The sequence below is a fragment of the Tachypleus tridentatus genome, chromosome 1, assembly GCF_004210375.1.
Source record: "Tachypleus tridentatus isolate NWPU-2018 chromosome 1, ASM421037v1, whole genome shotgun sequence".
NCBI classification, from domain to species: domain Eukaryota; kingdom Metazoa; phylum Arthropoda; class Merostomata; order Xiphosura; family Limulidae; genus Tachypleus; species Tachypleus tridentatus.
This window is the reverse complement of record NC_134825.1, coordinates 60,998,613-61,014,987: the sequence shown is the minus strand read 5'-3', so window position 1 is coordinate 61,014,987 and position 16,375 is coordinate 60,998,613. Positions and strand designations below refer to the sequence as shown.

The following is a 16,375-nucleotide window of genomic DNA, read 5'->3' as shown; positions in this document are numbered from 1 at the left end:
ATAGTTTGCTAATAGATCTTTGTCAGTTTTACACTAACCTGAGACTTGCAGTGTTGCATTATGTGATGTAGGTCAAGGACCAAAACTAATTATAGTGGTATATGAGAACATTCACAGATTAAAAGAGGTAATACAAACATACAGAGAGAAATTAGTCACAAGACCTGACACAACTATTCAGTTATTATTAATGCAATTAAAACTAATGTGTTGTTTTTTGTTTACTTGTAAATTGGAGAATGTATCACCTGCTAAATTTAGAGAGTATTTTAGGAGAAACATATGTTGGTCCAGTAAAAGCTAAAATATAATTACTTAAATTGATTTACTTTATGGTTGGTAGATTACATTTTTATAGTTATATTTTTGCAGATTCAGAAAATGTAAACAGTAAACAAGCCATTCATTTTAAAACACTATATCACACACACACACTTATTTTCCTAAAGAAAGTTTAAAAAAGTTAAACATTTTGATAGACTGCCTTAGATGAATCTGTTAGATTTTTATGAGCTATTTTATCTAAGTTGGAAAAGATCATAACATCATTACCATTTTTTAAAGGACCATGTTAAATTTTCTCTCGCATTTTGACTGTAAGTTATTTTTGTTAATGCTATGGTGTAAACCTGACTAATTTCATTAATATTTATTGTAAAGGGTCCAGATATATTAGATTCCTGTTCTGTTTTAATTCACTCTGGTGACATAATCAGGGCATCATCTGGCTGGTCTCGTGAACATACAATTTTCCTCTTTGACCATTTACTAGTCTATTGCAAAAAGGTAGGTCAAGTGTCATATATTGGGTTGGAAAGGTTATTCAGAACTTTTTGTTAATCTAGTTTTCTTTATGACAGAAGTAAAAACTGCCATCTTGTAAGAATGTGGAGTTTGATTCTTGAATCTTGTTATTAGAAACTTGATTACTGTTAAGTTTACCATTGAATTTGGTCATTACAATTTCTTGTATTGCTTTTATTTTTCCCTACTGTATCTTAATGACTATTTGTTATTTTTTGTCTAATACTTTAATCATCATGTGTTGTTATATCATTTTCATGCAAGTTTGTTATTTTTCCTACAGGGTTTTTCTGTGTAAATGTGTAAAAAAAATCTGGCTAAATGCAACTTGATTAATTGATATAAATCATTAACTGTATATACTAGTTGCATAGATTAGTTTCATGTGAAATAATTGATTAATTACAATTATGATTAAACCACTTAACGTCACAAAACTAATCAACTGATCGAAATTAAAGTTTTGATTGTCACTGTTTTTTACTATTATTTTAGATTATTTCATGTTTTTTCAGTGTAGTTGAAATTAGTGTTTCTAATTATTACTGTTTTCAATTGTTCCAGTTGTCGAAGTCTTATTTGAGAACAATTGAATAGATAAATATAATTGATTTATGAACCACATGATTGATCAGTTATCAAATTTTACTTTTCATCCATCATTTATTACAACAGAATTGACCTAACCTTAATATAATTTTTTTCACTTTAACTTCCAAGAAACGATGAAAATACATGTATATTTAGTCTACTCTATAATTCTATATAAATAAACAGCAATAAACTTTAGGGGTTATTAATTTTTTTTTTTAAATGTATGCTTAATACTTGGTTTTATAAGCAATTTAAAAAAAATGGTTGTATTGTGCAGATATAAGAAAAGTGAGAGAAAGTATTTGTTTTGATGTTGTTCACACAAATCACACCTGTGAAGAAACTGGTTGTGTAACTTTCTTTACAAGAATCACAAATATGTATCAGTAGTAATTATTATTACTAAACTCAGAATTATTCACAAAGCTTTTATTTTGTTTTTTTCCTATCAAAAAGTGTTAAGTTTCAAAATTATGATATCTTTTTGACACCTTATTCTATTGGAATGTCATACAAGATGTTTTTGCATGACATACTGGTAGTTGCTGTATTTAGTGTAAGGACATTATCTGAAACTTTAATTATTGCTGTGTTTAAAACCAGATTTATACAACATATCAAAGTAAATGTATCTGCATAACATGCTAGTAGTCACTGTATCTGGGACATTGACATTATATAATACATTAGCTTTTGCTGTATTTGGAACATGGTTTTTTACAACCTGAATTTGTAATATGATTTATAAAGTACGTCACATCTCATACTATTTGTTTTTGTTCTAAGGACAAGTTTGCTAAAATACTATTTTGTTTTCATTTTAAAGTTATGTTTGTTTCATATCCTTGTTGTTGCTGTATTTAGTTTATTGTTACTACATATCTTACTAGTTATTTTTGTTCCAAAGACATTTTGTTATGTACCATATTACTACTTGCACTACCCAGAATCAAGTTCTATAATACAGTTGTTTTTTGTTTTCGTTTTTTTATGATGTATTTAACATATGCCATATTAGTTGTCCTTGCATTTCGGATATGGCTAGGGTATATGATGCTAATTGTTAATAACATCTGTAGTACGATTATTTCATTTTAACTTTAACTGTCACAAGAAGATTCCTAACACATGGTTATTGCTTTTATCTAGGATCTCTTGAAAAGACAGAACCATGTATATAAAGGAAGAATTGATTTAGACTCGTGTTGTATCTTTAACTTAGAGGATGGAAAAGGTAAAATAACTTTTTATTCATACAGAATATCAAATATAGTGTTTCAAAGACTGTAAAACTACTAAATATATATCAGAATAGTAATATGATGAACCAAACACAATATAGAATTTTGCAGAGTAAAGCTTAATTGAGTCATACACTACTCTATTTTTTATATAGGTATTTATCAAAATCTACTAAGGTTATATGCTGCCATCTTTAATTTTTAATTAACAATCAGAGGGAAAGCAACCAGTCAGTGCTACTATACCAGTTTAAAGTAGGGGAATATTTTATGGTATTGCACAGATTCAGACCCAGCTACAAAATACAAAGGTTTCCCACAGGGCTAACCTACACTTCCAAAACACTAGATGTTAAATTGGAACAAGTTCACATTTTTGAAGGAAAAAACAACAAGAAATATTTTATTGACTTAAAGTTGGTTCCAGATTAGTAACTAAGTTGTTTATTCAACAGAATTTAACTCCAAAAATTTTTGTGTCTGATTAATCAGAACCTTTACTAAATTAATTTTAAAAACCTCAATAAATAATAAAGCTGTCAAAATAAGCACAGAATATAAAAAGTGGTTGTTATGATGCACATTGACTTGAAAACTGCATTGTTTATTAAGATATCTGAAAAAAGGAAATCTTAAGTTCTGTTCATCTTTAAATTTCAAGCTTGCCCTATTATACTAGTGTTTGACTGAGATAATTTATTCACACTGCTTTGCCATTTTTGCACCCTTTTATCATTGTTATAAAAACTAATTAACCCTTTGGTCATCTGAGAACTACAATTTCAAGATATTGTTTCTCATTAACCCCCTCATGGTTGGCTATAATATATCACCTAGTTGGCTTTTTATCATTTTTTTAATGTAAAAGTCAGCTTGATGTTGCTTTTGTACATAAAAACTATTTTACTGTGCCAATTTGAGAGACTTAAAGGCTGTCTAGCTTTCCAGTTGGATTAATACTTAGTGTTTTTTAATATTTGCAGTTACATAAATAGAAGTATGAAATAAATTTAATTAGTATTCAAAACTTTTTAAGCTGTAGAAATCCTGATTGTTAATCCATAACAAATTACTACTATCTCCTGTGAATGTTAAATAATTTTCTTTGTTTCTTTCATTAGTTTATAAATAACAAGAAATTTAGACTGAGAATGTCACATATTTTTTCCTGTATTCAATGTGTTTCATAGATTGTTTAATCTGTGTATTATATAATACCTCTCTTTAAAAATTGTACAGTTAATAACTTTTCTAAAGTGTTGTAAGTGGAATGAAAGTTTTTCTTAGTTATAGATTCCATGCATCTGTATTCTAGAAATTTCCTATTTATACATATTCAGATACACACATAATCCTAAACTACAATTATTTACTGTCATAGTTCTCTCCCACAGTTTGTTTGATATTGTGTATAAATATTTTTTTCTTGCACTTAAAGAGATTATATTTCGTTTTGCTAATGAAATTTCATTACTTTTCCCATGTATATTATTTAGTTGCAATATATTACACAATGTAACACAAATTTTGTTCTTGGATAATATGTGTTATATCTTAATTGCTTATGTTGGAAAAGTGCAGGAACTGGCCATTATTACCTTCAAACTTTGTTTTTGTGACCCGGACAATGAAATTTAGAAATTAACCTATTCTCTATGTAAAATCGAGCAAATTTGCACAATTTCATTTACATAAAATCTGAATAAAACAACATATGAATCAAGATTTGCGTGTATTTATACTAAAGTTATACAAAAATGTTTAGAAGTGAGTAGTTTTTCAAGATTTGCAGCTGTAATGTAAATTACTTTCACATATCAGCCCCCAAATATAGTCTCCCATCATCTCAAACAAAAGTAAAGTTTGAAGAGAAAAATAAATCTTTTCTATTTACTTTAGGCATAAGCAATAGGGGAATAACACTTTCTGCCCAGGAACAACAAAAAGTAAATATTTTATTACATAGTGTTACATATATCAAAATGGTTTTATAAATAAGAAACATAAATAAGAGACTTTTCTTGCTTGTGAATCATATATCTCTTCATGTAGTGTGTATGATTTCCTTGTAGAATGACATTGTGTTTAGCAACTTAATAATAATAAATATCTTTATTAAAAGAAAGCACTAGTATTTAGTATTACCTTTCAGGTGTATGTGAGTGGGATGTGGTTTTTATTTTGATGTAATGTTAATTAAATAGGTTTTAAGCTGTTATTACGTTGTATGTGTTGTACATTCATAGGAAACAAAGGTTAAATATAAATATAATGTATAGTGTTGGAGTTGAAAAGCAACATTAGATTATTGAAACTAAAAGGTTTGTACATAATGTTAACATTTTAGAATAAATAACTAGTGATTGCATAGGTTTAAATTAATGAATTCAGATTTGATTAGTGTTTATTCAAATTAAGTAAGAAACTAATGTAGAGATTTGGTATAATTTTCTACACTGGTAGTTATCATGAGTTACAGTTCACTTCAATTATCAATACTTATTAATAATAAAGATTAAAAGAGAATTAAGAGTGTCAAATATTATCATCTGTGTCTTTCAAAAACATTGATATTATACTCTATACAATTATATTCCATATTTGTTTTGAAATTGTCTTATTTGATTTTACTTAATTTAGTTTATTGTATATGTTAACCCTTGGTTTGGTAATATTTTTTTTATATAGATGCACAGTTTGGAGTTACTGTGAAAAATGCTTGGAAAATTTACTGTGCCTCACGAGACAAGTGGTTTTTGTTTTATTCAAAGTCACCTGAAGAAAAAGCTAGGTGGTTGGAAGCATTTGGAGAGGAGAGACAGCGAGTGATGGAAGATGAGAAACAAGGTGTCACTGTTGTACCAGTTTACATTTTACTATTTATACAATGAAACTTAAACTAACCAGAAGATGATTCAGTAAAATTAGGAGATGCACACATGCAATTCGTGTAGTATATTATAATATTTGGTAAGAAATATGAGGCTTCTCATGTAGTTTAGGTATTTATATTAAACGTTTCTACATCCTTTTTATGTATAGATTTAACTGTTCAGTAGTAAAAATATATATACGTATGAATAGAAAGTGATTCACTTAACTTGTTAATTGTTGATGGAATACTTTTCTCCATTGATTATTTCCTAAAGGAGAGAACCTAAAAAGAAGCATTTACAATATCCATAGAAAACAGAATAATAGAGATAAGACAATAAATGTTTTTGAAAAGCATAAGTCCTGTATCATCATGGATATTTTCAAATAGCAGGCTATCATTTTGTTGGAATAAATAGTTTTACAAAGTAATTAAATGAGAGATAAAGTAAATTAACATCACAATGGTAATAACTACATGATTCTACCCACCATCAAGTCTTGAAATACTTGATTTATCAAGATCTGATGTCCTAAAAGCCACTTTTAAGAACAAACAGAAAAGTATATTGATATATTTGTAGAAGAGGTTGTTATTCATTATCAAGGTTACAAATAACATTTTCTAAATATACTCAGTGTATAAAATCTTGTATAAGATAGTCTGTTTATAACTGAGTAAATTTTGACTTGTTCGTTTACATTATCGAGACTAAACATAGCATTTTCAACACAATGTCATTTAATAAACATATATAAATAATTTTTATGAAGTGGAACATGTGTGTGTGTATGTATATTTACATTTATATCACAGATCCTATTTTTCAGGTTTTACTGTCACAGAACGTGCTAAAAAAGCAGCTTGGCTAGCTGTTGTGAACAAGCAAAAAGCAAAACGTCCCAGAGGTGAGTAAGGGCAAGAATATATGATGACCAACAAGTGGAATAGTTGAACGTAGAGGTTGCGTATTTAGATATTTTCTAGTGATGGCTGTTTCAGAATAGTAAGGTGTATTGTTTTCTTAATTAATAGCTCTAATATTATGACAGTATACAACTTAACAAATACTCAACTACAGCTTAGCACCATCAGACATCAAATGGATGTCTTAAGATTTTACAGATATTATCATGACAAATATCTTATGTTTTAGTTAGTTGTTTTCATGTATATATGTAACATTATTTCAGTTAAACAACTGAAAGGACCTCGTCCTCATCCTGATGTAGCTGTGACTGAACTCCTCCTTGATGATCCAATGTCCATCAAGTCTCGAACTGGTAGTCTACCATCTAACTTCCATCCCAGTGTGATGGTAATGATGGGTGGAAGACAAGAGTTACCAAAGAAGAAAGGCTCTGGATGGTTCCATTTTGGTAGTGGCAAGAAAACCAAGAAGTGAGAAAATAATAATTTATTTGCTATGCTTTTGATACCACAGACAGTTTGAAAGACACTACACTATACAACATAACTAAATAGTGCCAAGCTCTTCTTACAACCATTCTGTAAAATAGAAATCAAGTATGAGGTCAGGTAGCAGTAATTTCCACAATTTCTTTGTAAATCGTGTACTCTTGTATCTGCAGAATGAATGTTCCCAGCTAAATGTGGATGTATTATTTATATACTAGTACATGCTGTCTATGGAAACGTCTCATGCTGTGATAATCATATTGTTTTTTGATAAGTACTGTCACTGTTGAAAGGCTTTAGATGTATGCTTATATACTTTATTTATGTACCATGTTTAAAAATGACATGCTCTGTGAAACTGCTTGTTACTCTAGCTATAGCCATAATAATAATGAGTGTTTTTTTGTTTAGTGTTTTGCTAGTTGTTAAGAAGATATTTTAGTATATGTATTGATCAGTCATTTTGAATGCATCTCCTTCCTGGAATTGTTTTAGTGATGACGAATATTGTCCGTGTGTAAGTAGAAATAAAACAGCTAATTGCTAATCTAGTAGTGGAAATGTAAACACTCTACATATTTTTATTTTAACATTGTTTGTATCATTCTTAAAGTTTTAATTACATATTCTATAGGTAACAATAAAGTTAACATTAGAAAAAGTTGAAATTCTCTATCTTTGGTAATATTGTTTTTGTTCCATATCCTGTTTTTTTAACTCTGAAGTTGTACATCTACAGAAGAAGACCAAAACAGCTTGTATTATATTTGGTCATTTGAGATCTGTGTGGAATCATTACATAGTTGTTTGACACATTTACACAATGCAATACATAATTATAAGTAATACATATTAGATATATTGCAGCATTCCTTACAGTATGGGGATCTGACACTAATAATAAAGATCAGTTGTGTGAAGAGAGGAATGTTTAAATGTGAAAAGTATTTTATGAAATGACTTGTAAATGAAACCAGGTAAGGACCACACACAGTGTAAAGTGCTTTAGGTTATTTTCTAGTTACCCTAATATACTATATAAGGCTTAGGATACAACTCAATAATTCCGTGTGATAATATGGGAATTTCCAGGTAGCTAAGAGTTGGCTTGCACTTAAGAGAGTAAATTGTTATTTATATAGTTACAGTAGCATCAGTGTGATACATATTTGAATACTTAGAACATTATTCTTAATATGTAGTCTTAATTTATTCTGCACTGGCAAGTAAAACTAAAAAAGGAGACTGTTAAGACAAAAAGAAGGAAACCTGTGTGGCAATGCATTGTTAAGGTCTTGAAAGTATAGTATTTAATGGTTATTAATATTTGGGCCAGAGTTGCTATTCAAATCTGTGTTTTCTTTATTTTGTCTAAAGAGTTCATTTTTTTATATCTTACTTTTCAGTTGAATCACTTTCTGGTAAGCTCAGGGGTAACATGTATTAATGGAAGGAAATTCTTCATGCATTTTTAATTTGTATATTTTCTGTTGTGTACTGTTAACATTTCAGGTTAATGCTTTGATTTTAGCCTTACACTGAAAAGATAACTTAAATATAAGACTGTCAGAATATTTTACCTTTGTGAAAATGTTTCCTCTGTCTTTGAATTGTAAATATCATTTACAAAACTCAGCTTTGATCACATTTCAACATACAAAAAAGCTCAAAGAAATTTGTACAAGATAATCTGTGAAAGTAAATTCATTTTTTTAATTGTGTACTCTCTTTGTATCATAGAATGATATATATTAATGTTTTTAATCTTGTTTAAATATTGCTTGTACTTTATACTACAATAAGAAAAGTGGATTGCTTCTTTGTAAAGTAACATGACCATTGTGTTTTGATTAAGATTTGCTTTGTACTTATGTCATAGCTTTTTGAAAACACAGCATTATCTGAGAGAAATATCAATCAACATACTTGTCTTTCAGAAGTCTGTAAAAGTTAACATTCCCCAATTGACTTGTTTATACTTACTTCTTATATAATTTAGTTAAATACAAAACTATTTTATGGCATTTTGTACATTTTGAAAATTTCTAAGAACCGTAAAACTATTTTTAGACTGTGGACTTTGGTCATTAAATAAGGTAAAGGCTACAACATAAAGTAGAGCATCTGTTCAAAAAGTGTGTAAAACAAGAGAAGTAACACAAGTTGTTAACTATTACAAATACAAAGCGTGCTATATATCAGTAGTGTAGATGTAGTGTTTACTAGTTTTAGTATTTTGAATAAAGGTAATTGTAACTGAAAACAAAAAGCCAGTGAAAGTTCAAACTGTTTTAACTATGTATTATTAACAAAATGTAATTCACCTGGACCCAATGCCTCCATCAGAAAATGCAGTGTTTCTAATATATTTTTCTAAAGTCTCACACTTTGCCTCTTTTCTACCTCCAGTTTATTTATTTAATTATATATAACAGTTGAGAGAGTAGAAAGTTTTGTTACAAAATGTCTAATAGATTATAGATTTTTATAACTTGAAATATGAAAAAAAGGTTTTCTTAACTATGTTGAATTAGCAAATTGTGTTATCACACAAATTACTTGTAAAAAGTTTAAATGGAAATAACTAAATAAAAATACCACATGCAACCTAAGTTTAACTATCAGTGTTAGATTGTTTATTGTTGTTGATATTTCAAAACATCTTGATTAAACAATTAAGTGCAATGTATATTAGATTATGAATAACACTATGAAACAAAAATTTTATTCCTTGATAGTGTGTGTGATTTCTTAAGTGCTTATGTTGTAAAAGTATAGGAAATGGTCATTATTCCCTTCAAAATTTGTTTTTGTGACCTGGATAATGAAATTTAGAAATTAACCTATTTTTTATATGAAAACGGGCAAATTTACACATTTTCATTTACATAAGGTCTGAATAAAACAACATATGAATCAAGAAATGCATATATTCATACTAAAGTTATAAAAAATGAACAAAAATGTTTAGAAGTGAATAGTTTTTCGAGATTTGCAATTATAATGTAAGTCACTTTCACGTAAAAGTCCCAAAAAATAGTCTCGCACAGACCAGATACATTGTGGCAGAAGCAGAGCCCATCTTGACGAGTGAAGAAGGTTGAAAAATGTTGGTGACGCTTCCTCTGACTTGTGACTTTCACACTTTCATCTAACAAATCCCACTCCTTATGCCTAGATATGAAAAGATTGGCATTCGACTTTGTTAGACCAAGATTTCTGATCAAATCATTCAGGTCTCTTTTGTTGGGGTAGTATGGGTTTCTCTCACCAGCTGCACCTCTGAAATTGTAATCTGGATCTTCAACGTATACCTCCTCTCTTCTGAGGATTGCTGCTTTCTCTCTGGCAGAGTGGGTACAGGGAGCTCAGGGCAGTGTGGCACTGGGGTAATGGATGATGGAAGGTCCAGATACATGATAACAGATGCATTCTTGCTAGCCTGACGTTTGGAAGGGTCCACTATGCAGAAGTAGCAATTGCTTGAGTGTTCAGTGGGTTCACGCCAAATTCTTGGAATAGCGAACTTCATGGCTCTCTTTTCCCCTCTGTACCATCCTGCAAAAGAGCAAAATAAAATTGTTATTATGAAGAATAAATTTATTTTATCCACAACTAATGTGTAAGAGGTTCATGAAAATTATTTTGATATTTTTTCTATACCATTGGAAATTTAAAATAAAATAATGTAAAATATATTTAAATTTAGAAGGTCTAAAATTTGTATAATATAAAATCTTACTATTCAAGCAAGTAAAAATTGTCCATCTTACATTTTAGAGTTTTTTTTTTCAGTGCTCGCAGATAAAATGAGGTTCCCAAGGTTTTTCTTGATCCCTGACAGGCATGCCGAAATATGCCTTGTAGGCTTCACACATTTTAGCAGATGCTGTCACAGAGTACTTTTTTGCTCTTGTCTTGATAAATTGGCCACGTACATAGCAGAATGCATCTGGAGAATGCTTGCAGGTTCTTGATGCCATCTCTGATAAAATCAGATAGACCTATGTGTTCACTTTGGCAGCTAGAATTAAACTTAAGCAGTGAGTAGTAAGCTTCTGTATATATACTAGTATGGAAGGTTCTTGAAAATTCTCTATCAGCTACTCAGCACTGAATCTGCTTGGAATGTTCTGGAAAATAGGTAAATTTGAAATTTTCATTACCCAGATCACAAAAGCAAAGTTTGAAGAGAAAAATAGGTCTTTTCCATTTACTTTAGGCATAAGCAATTGGAAAATAACACTTTCTGCCTGGGAACAAGAAAAAGTAAAAATTTTGTTACATAGTGTAAGTGGACAACCATTGGCCATTACAGAGAATTAAATTTCTCTCATTAATTTGTCAAGTAAATCTACAGGGTTTAACATTCTTTAATAGATTAATTTGTTGCATTGTTATTTAAATTTTATGATCATTATAATATTTGATATGCCATAGTGTTCAAATATATAGCATTCTCTAATTATATACTGGTTCTAAAGCAATAGGATTGTCATGTTATTTGCATAATTTGTGGGAGTATTATATATTTGGTGACATAGCATCAGTTTGGTGTAAAACAATCAATTTTTTTGTATCTATACATTTGTGTAAGTACAACACAAAGAGGTGTTATATGTAAATCTTATTACATACAGGAATACTTTGAGGACAAGCAAAACTGTACTTTTTTTATTATTAATAGTAGCAATTGTATTCAATACTATATATCAGAGTTTATTCTTTGGTGTCTAACACTGTATTAAAAGAAGTGTATTCTGTCATGATTTCAAAATTTCAATATTATAGATGTTTTTTATGAACCTTAAGAGAAGACTTAAGACGAGAATAGAATTGGCCTTCTGCAAATTTAACTAGAAATAGTTACAATACCACAGCTATATTTGATTATTATTATTCATTTCTTTTTTTTAAGAAAGTGTTTTATCTTTAGTTTTTTATCAGCAAAATGCCAAAATGTTTGCCAAGAACTGTTTTGTAGAATTCATTTCCTCATTAGTAAAACAGACAAGGGCAAAACAAAAAAACAAGATAGGGCTTTTTATGTCATACAAACACTATATGTATATACAACTTCGAGATGTTGATAGTTTTTCACATCTCTTTTTATGGCTGCATTTCCAAAATCTTAGTTTCTGTATAAAGAAAATGTGAATGATAAGTCTTTGAGGTAGGACTTTTTCCCCTTTGAAGCTCTCATTATTTTGTCTAATATTTTATATATGAATGGCATTGGTTTTTTCTATGTTTGATATTAATATGCAGCATATCTTTCAGCCAGCATGTAACACTAAATACAGTTGGCTAGAAGTTTTTATTGCACAGAAAGTTAATCTTTCATATGTTTGCAACCATTGAAATGTGGTACCAGGAATACACAGGATATACTTTACTTATTTCATGAAATTGTATGCTGTAAAACAATTTCTGGAGTATGTAGAAAAAGATGTATAGTAATTTAAAAGTGCACATTTTTGCACAGGGAGTAGAACATTCTTTAAGTAAAATGATTAGTTTGTTTCAAAAATGTTAGAAAAACTGTTTGAAATCATAACTTATTGCCAGCTATTTTTGACAGAAGAAGTATAAATGTTCTGTAGCTTAAAAAGGTTTTTAAAATTGACTAGTCTGTATAATAAGTTTCTCTTAATAACCTGAACTATTTGTTTGTGGTGACATACCTTGACAGCCCTTTGTGGTTAAAAAGCATCAATGCTAGGCTAGTAAATCTGCTATTTTGTGCACAGTCTTCAGATCAAAATGTTAACTGAGCATTTTAAATCGTGGTGCTTGGTTTGGTTAGTTAGTCTGAATATTTTAAAGAATAGTGTGCCTTACAAAAGAAAATAGGTAACACCTTTTATATAAAAGATTTCTTTTGCATTAGTTAAGTTATTTAATTTCAGGTAAAATGTTATGTTGTTAACATCAAAACTAATAGTATTCATAATTATGTAAATATATATAATATATACAACATAACTTAAAGCATAATACACAAAAAGTGAAATTGTATATTTTGTTTTCCAGTGGGAAGTGTTTTGTTACATCCTTAATTAAATTATGCTGGGACAAGATTTATATATTTTCTGGCTTATCTAACTCCCTGACTTTTCATCCATTTTCCATAACCTATTTCTTTTCATATAATAATGATGGTACACAAGAAATAAGGAAACACAAGATTAATTTCCATGCATAATAACTTGATTAGCTTTCGTGGTAAGTCTTCCTGATTTAACTGTACTAATACTTCAATGTCTGTATTCTTTATATCTGCCGTCTTTTCTTTTGCAGTTCTCCATATGGAATTTTACAAGAAAATTAAAGTTGTCTGTGTTATATTTATCTGCTTCCTTTTTTCTTTTTGTTGCTTATCTCCTATCTCTGTTTCAAAAATTATGCAAAATATATACTGTTTATAGAATGTTGATGCCAGCATATCTTTAGTGAGTGGAATTCAGTTTGTTTTATCTGGTCATTTGACTCACTCTCTGATTTGTAAGGGATGCCTTAAGGTTTTCAAATGAACATTCAATTTACTGAGAAACAAACTCCTTTCTTAATTAACATTATATAATCATGAAAAAGAAAGTTTCTTATTAACCTTCAGAGTCTTCAAAAGTTCTTGTACTTTGATATGTATTTATATATCAAGTAATCCAGGTGATCAACCTTATGGTTGATCTCTTGGAAGGCAGTGTATTTTTCTTTGTGCACTTTTTCTAAAAATCTATCATATTTCCACCTGATGATTTATATTCTGTTTCTTTAGTTGGAATCTGCAAGTTATTTCAGTGATCTTTAAAATTTTTCTGTTTGGTTATTTTGCAACTGAAATTTAATTCTGCCAAAACTAAATATCATTACATAAAAATACCCTAATTTTAATAAAACTAGCCACCTTATTTTAATTAATATATTCTTAGGATTAAAATATGATTTAGTGCTACTGCATGCACCATGTTTAATATTAATGAGTCTCATCTCATGAAAACATTTTGTTTCATCTCTGACTAAATGACTGTTCATGTTCTGTTCATTTTTCTACATTTTTACCACTGAAGATGAAGTGCACTTATGTTCTAGTTAGAGGTTGGTCTTTTTATCTTAATAGGAGGTTGGAAAGAGCTGAGGAGCATTCACTAACTTAGTTTTGGTTTAAGGCTCTCATTTGTCCATTTTTGTTTCATGAATTTTAACAATGCATTGTTTTTTTTATCAGATCTTCACTGCTCAACTGTGTTTTTGTAACTGTCTTTTTTCAAGGCTGTTTTACACATATTACAAATATTAACAGCTTTTATGAACAACTGGCAATATCTTTCTCCCACTTATAACACAATAATGCTCTATCCATTTGCAACACAAGTTTATAGTTTGTTTATTTTTTCTTCTTCAAACCATTCATTCACTTGTGAACAATATCAGAATTTTCCAAAGCTGAGATAACTTTTGTGGTGTTGGAGGTTAATTGCAACACCATTAATTGGTTAATATTTGTCATGTGAATAAGGCTCCTGTCACTTGAAAATACTTAAATATTAGTAAGCTTGCTTTTTTAGCAGATGTGTGGATACTGTATTTATATTCTGTGATCACAGTTCCAGAATTTTTGTGACCTGTACAAACCCTGAATAATTATATTAATGTTGAAAAGAAATTGTCAGTTTTAGTCATCTCTGTTTGTACATAAAGTTTACCTGTGTGAAAATATACGATTGAGAAATTATCTTAAACCACTGTTTAAAAAAACATCTCATTACCAAATTAACTATTTTTAACTCTTTTTATTTCATATGTAGGGATGACTAACTATTAATGTTTTTCTTATCATCATGATTAGAATCAAGTTATTTCTTTTACACTGGCACCTACAAACAGCTATTTCAGCATTGGCATATTTTCTTGTGGGCATTTGTTCTGTCATTGTAGAATTCAGTACATAATTCAGTTAATTTTTTAGGTTTCCTCAAATTGAGAAATCCCCTTTTTCTGACATGTTTGTTAAGAGATTCTCCATATCAATTTAGTTTTTAATTTTAGACGTTTTCTTTCAAGGGAAATAAAGAGACTTATTATAATGTATAAACACTTAGAATGTCAAGTCATCATTTAACTCCAAGGTAATTTGCACTTAAGTTCCTTTTGAAAGGTAGCTAACAAATGAAATGGTTGCTGTTATTCAAGACATCTGAAAACTTTCTCCATTAAATAGTTATCAATAGAGTTTAATAGCTAGTTGCTGTTGTTGAGTGTTTGTGTATATTAGTTTTATCTCAATATAAGTAAATATTACTTGTTTATGGAAGTATGTGGTAAATTCTAAAACTTTGTACATAAACATAAAATGGAGAAACCAATGCTGTTACATTCCTTGGTGAAGTATGTATCTGAAAATGCTGATATTAAACAGTTTTTTAAAGTGTGGTTGTGTTTTTCATAGACATGCAGACACCAAATGTAACGTTTTTAACAAATGTGTAAAATATAGATTAAATCTTTTTTTTGTAATATTTGTGAATCGTGAAGATGAATTAAAGTGGAAGTTAGTGTTATAGTATACAAAATATGTAGTTAAATAAATGGCATTTACGAGACTTGTTTTCAGTCATGTAATAAAGTTATTTAACCACAAATTTCCACACAGAATAGCTTAATTTCTATGCTTATTTCCCTATAACTCTTACCAGTAACTTTAAGATACATCCCCAACCAACACATGTTTAAGGTGAGACCTGAACTCATTGTCAGCATCCTCTGACTCTATAACTCTCCACAGATAGGAGGGTGATGCAATGTCCTTGTTTAGTAACTCCCCCAAAGCACTTCACTATTTTCCTCAGCATTGTTGAGAATAAACTTGTTATAAAATTTTCAACCAGTTACTTAAGATTTGCAATTGTTTACAACTTGTTTAGTGTTCTTGTTTCATTTTACTAGTGTGATTTCTTTAATTTCACTTAAAAAAAATAACTAAAAAATTGGATATTACTCACAATTATGAATTTCCATAGGACTTAGGGCTACTGGAGGCTTATTAATTATGGAGGGTGTGACATCCATTGTTTAACAGATGGGTTCTTTTATATCCACGGGCTCTCCTCCTGCCCCTTTGGCTGACATTACGTTTTTTTCTAATTTGAAGGTGACCAAAATGACCTCATCCATTCTGAGACCTTTCTTGCATCTGCTTTCTTCTTCAGGAGGTTGCTTGTCAACTCTCTTAAGTGTTTTTTTCATACCTACATGATATGTTAATAGATCTAACTCAACTTCCATCTCATTTGAGATAAACTGCAACCACTTGTGTGTGTGAGGCTCTCCCTCTCTCTCTCTCTTGGAGCCTCTGGCTTCCTTCAAACCACTTGTTCCTTTGAGCCATGTACATGTGAACTTCTCCCTCTGTACATTGAGGGATACATTGTTGTTAATTGGG

At 29.6% G+C, this 16,375-nt stretch overlaps 1 protein-coding gene across 5 annotated transcripts in view; it reads left to right on the top strand.

The window, feature by feature from the left end:
* Window positions 1-15,364, top strand: part of LOC143249760 (uncharacterized) — a 184,741-nt gene extending 169,377 nt beyond the window's left edge. For 4 of the 5 annotated variants that reach the window (XM_076500169.1, XM_076500157.1, XM_076500141.1 and 1 more), the window contains exons 13-17: window positions 661-786; window positions 2,548-2,632; window positions 5,328-5,486; window positions 6,345-6,422; window positions 6,708-15,364. In XM_076500169.1, coding sequence (XP_076356284.1) covers window positions 661-786; window positions 2,548-2,632; window positions 5,328-5,486; window positions 6,345-6,422; window positions 6,708-6,919 — 660 coding nt within the window. In that variant the 3' untranslated portion in view covers window positions 6,920-15,364. Of the gene's footprint in view, window positions 1-660; window positions 787-2,547; window positions 2,633-5,327; window positions 5,610-6,344; window positions 6,423-6,707 lie in introns of all 5 variants that reach the window. The other variant, XR_013027938.1, reaches the window with a different exon arrangement.
* Window positions 15,365-16,375: the final 1,011 nt, after the last annotated feature.